The sequence below is a fragment of the Oryx dammah genome, unplaced genomic scaffold, assembly GCF_014754425.2.
Source record: "Oryx dammah isolate SB20612 unplaced genomic scaffold, SCBI_Odam_1.1 HiC_scaffold_13, whole genome shotgun sequence".
Taxonomy (NCBI): domain Eukaryota; kingdom Metazoa; phylum Chordata; class Mammalia; order Artiodactyla; family Bovidae; genus Oryx; species Oryx dammah.
In genome coordinates, this window is record NW_024070197.1 from 4,521,840 (window position 1) to 4,528,092 (window position 6,253).

Sequence of the window (6,253 nt, forward strand, 5' to 3'; positions counted from 1 at the left end):
GTAATAGGGAAGGGGGGAATAATGATGGTCATAACTAATCTCTCTGTTTTATAGGAGAAAGGAGGACACAGCAGTATGTAAGCTTGTGGGTAGTCACATAAGCCACACACCACAGTGCCAGATTTGAACCAGCAGAGCTAGCCGATTTTGCTTTAAAAATCAACATTCTTGGGGCCTCCCTGGTGGTCTAGCGGTTAAGACTCAGTGCTACCAGTGAAAACGGCATGGGTTTGAGCCTTGGTCAGGGAACTAAGATCCCACAAACTATGCTGCAGGGCCAAAAGATTAAAAAAAAAAAAAAATCCAGCATTCTTACCCATTTAGCTAATACCTTTTAAGCAGCTACTGTGTGCCAGGCTCTTTGTTGAAAGATTTTGCTTCTCTGTGTGTGTTAGTCGCTCAGTCATGTTTGACTCTTTGTGACCCCATGGACTATAGCTCACCAGGTTCCTCTGTCCCTGGAATTCTCCAGGCAAGGATATTGGAGTGGGTTGCCACCATTTGCTTCTGTGCAGGGGTGGGAAACTTTTCTGTCTAGGTTCTAATCATTAAACTTATATAGGACAGATTAAATAAACTCCTATGTATGGGAGTCCCATAAATGCGCTGAGGTTCAAAGACAAACAATTGAGGTTTAAAGGTTCCCCTGAGCTAAAGAGAAGGGGGTGGGGATCTGGGGCTTCAAGGAGAGAGAACCCGCAGGAAGATGGGAAGGTTGGTAAATTAATGTTTGCCACTCACTGCAGGTAAGTCTTCCTGAGATAGAGTTAATCTCTGGTAACAGCTCTCTTCCTGCCATAGGTCCCCTAATCTAAATGATTTTGATCAGTTAAGGGAGACTAACTTAAGCCTAAGCAAGGAGATTTTTCTGAATCTTCTGTGTCTTAATTGCCTTCAGCTCAAAACAACCCACAAGCCAAAGCGGCATGTTTACGGAGACGTATTCTTCTCCCTCTCCCTTCTCTTCAAGCAACTCTTCCAGTAACTTTGAAACATATCAAAAGTCTTCTTTATGTTTGAGGAAAGCAACATTCAGAGATGGAGAACTTGCCCCATGTCTTTATACCACCTGCCATCACTCCATTGCTCCGTGAAATTGGACTCCCAGGGCCGAGGGCAGATGGACCTTCCTGATGACTTTGTGTCTTGTTTTCTCAGCAGATCGTGGTCTCCTCAGCTCCATCTAGGATGCTGTGTCACTGTGTTCGCCAGTTTGGTCAGAAGCTGGTCCGCCGGAGGCCACTGGAGCCCATAGCGGAGTCTGAGAGTCGCCTGTCTCGTTGTCTGAACACCCTCGACCTGGTGGCTTTGGGTGTGGGCAGCACCCTAGGGGCTGGCGTGTACATCCTGGCTGGAGAGGTGGCCAGGGATAAAGCTGGACCAGCAATCGTCATCTGCTTCCTGGTGGCTGCCCTGTCTTCTATGTTGTCTGGGATCTGCTATGCTGAGTTTGGGGCCCGGGTACCAGGCTCTGGTTCTGCATATCTCTACAGCTACGTCACTGTGGGACAGCTATGTGCCTTCATCACTGGCTGGAATCTTATATTGTCCTATGTCATTGGTGAGTTGATGGGGAGGGGGGAGGTGTGGGGCTTAAGATGAAGAAACTAGGAGCAGGGATTTAGGTCTTCACTCATTCATGAGAACTTTGCTACTATTGACTTTGATGGTGGCGGGGAGACGTGGGTCATAGCAGCAGGCAAACCTCATAGCTCCCTTCTTCTCAGCTCTCTCCTGTTATCTTTAAAGGATGGACCCAGAACAAAGAAGGGAAGGGAACTGCAGGAAGTGGGTGAGAGGGAGGCAGGGCCCACAGGCTCATCCTCTCACCATATCGAGGGTCTTTGTTCAGCTGTTGCCTTCACGGGATTTCCCTCTGCTACTTGATTGAAAATTTCAACCCTCATCTCCCAGACCTCCTGCTCCCAATGACCTGTGTTCTTTTTTTTTTTCTTTTTTCTTTTGCATAACATTTATCTCCTAACATCAAACAGTTGATCTATTTTGTGGGTCATCCTAGTCTACTCTTCCCAACCCGTGGAAAGAATCTCTTTGAGATTAGAACATTTTGTATGTTTCTCCCCAGCCCCTTCCCCTGCCCAAAGATAGCCAGTGACACCAGGTAGGGGTTCAATGAGTGTTTGCTAATGAATGTTCTATCTTCTGCTCCGGCAGGTACCGCCAGTGTGTCCAGAGCCTGGAGCTCTGCCTTTGACAGCTTGATAGGGGACCACATCTCTCAGGCGTTACAGGGAACTTTCTCTCTGCATGTGCCCCATTTCTTGGCCAAGTACCCAGACTTTTTTGCACTGGGCCTGGTGCTTCTGCTCACGGGTAAAACAGGGATCACCGATAGGATGGGAAGAATGGGGTGTGGAGGTGGGGGGCTGGGGTAGGAAAGGCTTGGGGTGGAAGAACGGTAGAAGAATTACAACTGGATTGAAGGCTCTAGGATATGAGAGACAGGAAGGTGAGACATAGACCATTGTTTCCCACTGTTGGCACTACTGACAGTTTGGGGCTGGATCATTCGTAAGTGTGGGTGGCTGTCCTTTGCATTTATTTATTTATTTATTTTTTGGACTGTGCTGCAATGCATGCCGGATCTTGGTTCCCCTGTGCACGCGTGTGTATGTGCTGAGTCTCTCAGTCGTATCTGACTCTTTGCGACCCCATAGACTGTAGCCCGCCGGGTTCCTGTGTCCATGGAATTCTCCAGGCAAGAATACTGGAGTGAGTTGCCATTCCCTTCTCCAGGGAATCTTCCAGACCCAGGGATTGAACCTGCATCTCCTGCATTGACAGGAGAATCTTTACCACTAGTGCCACCTGGGAAGCCCCTTAGTTCCCCTGTGTGCATGCCTGCTAAGTCACTTCAGTCACCTCCAACTCTTTGCGACCCTATGACTGTAGCCTGCCAGGCTCCTCTGTCCCTTATCAGGGGTCAGACCTGTGCCCCCTCAGGTGGAGGCACAGAGTCTTAAGCGCTGGACCACCAGGGAAGTCCCTGGGTTTTGTTTTTGTTGTTTTAAATCGCTGTCGGGTGTTGAGTGGCATCCCTGGCCTTCACTCTCTAGACACCAGTGATGCCCGCCTTCCCCCCAAAGTGTGACAATAAGAATGTCTCCAGACAGTGCCAACTGCTTGGGGGACAAGATCACCCCACTGAGAACCATTCACTTAGACCAACAAGTTTCTTCCTCTGTACTGAGATCAAAGATTTTTTTTTTAAATTAAGAGGTAATTTACATAGCATAAAATCAAGCATCTTATTATTTTTCCCAGCCTTATTGAGATATAATTAACATCCAACATTGTATAAATTTAAGGTGTACAACCTAATGATTTAATAGACCTGTCTACTGGGAGACGATAGCCACAGTAAGAAATTAACGATCTTAAAGTGTGTGATTCAGGGGACCTGGTATATTCACAGTGTTCTGTAGCCATCACCTCTGTCTAGCTCCAAACATGGTCATCACAACAAAAGGAAACCCTGGATCCACTGAGCAGTCACTGTCCACCTCCTCAGGACCCCAGCCCCTAGTAGCCCCTTTTGGATGTCTCATATTCCGTCTTTCTCACAGGACTACTCACTATGGGAGCTGGTGAGTCGGCCCTGGTTAACAAAGTGTTCACGGGCTTGAACCTTTTGGTTCTCAGCTTCATCATCATCTCTGGCATCATTAAGGGAGACCCACACAACTGGAAGCTCACAGAAGAGGACTACAAACCGAACATATCTGGATCCAATGATTCCTCTAGGTTAGGGGGTTCTCTGGGCCTTAGTCATGCACGTGGAAGAAGGTGCAGAAATGGGAACGTGGTGGAGACTAAACAGACCTGGGCTGATGAAGCCAGGTGGTGGGGCTCCTGGAGCTCAGGGCTAGTGGTGTGAAGGGAAGAGTCCAGAAGTGATGGCTGAACACACCTCAACCACGTTCTATCTTGTTCCTTCTCTCACCATAGCTCAGGCCCTCTGGGTGCAGGAGGGTTTGTGCCTTTTGGCTTTGATGGGATTTTCCAAGGAGCAGCTACGTGTTTCTACGCATTTGTCGGTTTTGATGTCATTGCTACTACAGGTAATGTGGTCATGGCCCCATCCAGGGTGTGGGCACAGATTGGGCTGCGCTTGGGTGTAGGGCTTTCTTTTGGAGGTTCAACAGGAAAGGGGATTTTGTGCTTTCAGCCTGGCTTGTTTCCTGATCCAGTACTTCCTCCAATCCTGCAGGGGAAGAAGCCCAAAATCCCCAACGGTCCATCCCCTTGGGCATCGTGATCTCACTCTTCATCTGCTTTTTGGCGTATTTTGGTGTCTCAGCCTCACTCACCCTCATGGTGCCCTACTACCAGATTCATCCTGCAAGCTCCTTGCCGCAGGCTTTCCTCCACGTTGGCTGGGGCCCTGCCAGATACGTGGTGGCTGTTGGCACCCTCTGTGCTCTTACGTCCAGGTCAGTGTCGTGGGTTTCTGCCCATTGACTGTCAGATGCTCGGGTATCCCAGCCCTTGGAAATGAGAGAAAAAGAGAGCAAGATCATCTTGCCCCATGTAGACGAGGGAGTGGATGCCGTGGTCTCTCCTGCTTCTCCACGTCCCCACACGTGTCCTCGTTGTCTCTCCCAGCCTCCTGGGTGCCATGTTCCCCATGCCCCGTGTGATCTACTCAATGGCAGATGACGGGCTCCTTTTCCGGGGACTTGCCCGCATCCACGCCCGCACCCGTACCCCCATCACAGCCACCTTGGCTTCTGGAATTCTTGCAGGTAAAGAAATAACGGCCATGCCTTCTTTGGTCAATTTTCTTAGCTTGGATATTTCTCCTGGGTTCTCACTCCTCTCCCCGACCTTGTCTGTGCCCTCCTTCTAGGGGTCATGGCGTTATTCTTCGAGCTCCATGACCTGGTGGACCTCATGTCCATCGGGACCCTGCTGGCTTACTCCCTGGTGGCATTTTCTGTCCTTGTCCTCAGGTGAGGCCCCACGACACCTTGGGTGGGGGGTCTTGGATACTCGGGATTGATGAGGAGGGAACTGTCTTCTGCTTTCATGCCGCCTTCTTAATGTCTGCTCTGCTTAAGGCAGCAGATTTGGAACAGGCTGTGTGAGCTGGATGAGTAGGGGCTGCTGTTAACATTGCTTTAATATCTCTAATTCAGATATCAACAGGATGAGAATTTAAGCGAGACCAAGAAAACAGAGAAAGGAACTGAGATGGAATCTGTAGTTGAAGCAAGTCCTTTGGACACTGCACCTGAAGCGGGAACCTCAAAGATTCTCAAGAGTCTCTGTCACCCTCCCAGAACCATCCCCACCCAGACATCTGGCCAGATTGTTTATGGATGTGCCTTACTGCTTGGTGAGCATTGGGATCTTTCTCTGGTGGTATTCTGAAATTGACAAGATAAGGTGGGAATGTGTATTTCAATCAGTTGAGGAATGCTGGAGATAGGATGAGCAGCCTTCATGATGTGGGAAGTTTTGGGGAGGAGTGTGACCCAAGGTCTTGACATCTTTGGCTTCTGGAGTCGAACCTGTTCTATTCTCCTCCACCTTGACCCTTGCAGTTCTCCTGTTGACCATCCTGAGTGTGATCCTGGCCCAATGGCCCAGACGTGTGTTCTCTGGAGACTCCGTGCTCACAATAGTGGCTGTGCTGCTGCTGCTGATGATCACTGGGGTCACGGTCATCATCTGGAGGCAGCCCCAGAGCCTCAGTCCTCTTCACTTCAAGGTAGGTGACCTTATGTGCCCAGAGTGTCCACCTTGAGTGAAGGAAATCTGTGTGCTTTAGGTCTAAACATCCTTCACTGGGACTTCCCTGGTGGTCCAGCGGCTAAACTCTGAGCTCCCAATGCAGGGGGCCCGGGTTCCCTCCCTGGTCAGGGAGCGAATCCCATGGGGTGCAACTAGAGATCCATGTGTGCAATGAAGATGAATGATCCCATCCACTGCAGCTAAGACCTAGTGCCGTCAAATAAAGAAATACTTAAAAAAATCTGTCTAATCATCCTTTGCTGTACCAGGGAAGAGAGTTGTTAAAACCCTTTCCTAGACCACTTTCCTGGTCCACATTGTATATGTGCTTTACATATACAACCTGAGTAGCCACTGAACACACAGCCTGAGGACTGGTCTTCTCGCCCACCTGGGGTCGGGTCTCCCTCTCAGACGTCTGGGCTGTGCTCAGGGATGACCTGACTCTGCCCACAGGTCCCGGCTCTGCCTGTCGTCCCACTGGTCAGCATCTTCG

At 49.7% G+C, this 6,253-nt stretch overlaps 1 protein-coding gene across 1 annotated transcript; it reads left to right on the forward strand.

Annotated features, from left to right (window-relative positions):
• Positions 1–1,188: 1,188 nt before the first annotated feature.
• On the forward strand, positions 1,189–5,783 carry LOC120872070 (cationic amino acid transporter 3-like). The gene is made up of 9 exons (XM_040252220.1): positions 1,189–1,561; positions 2,176–2,334; positions 3,588–3,765; positions 3,970–4,082; positions 4,232–4,454; positions 4,627–4,766; positions 4,871–4,973; positions 5,160–5,359; positions 5,568–5,783. Exons 1-9 carry the CDS (start codon positions 1,189–1,191, stop codon positions 5,768–5,770), a joined length of 1,692 nt encoding a protein of 563 aa, XP_040108154.1. The 3' UTR covers positions 5,771–5,783.
• The last annotated feature ends 470 nt before the right edge of the window (positions 5,784–6,253 follow it).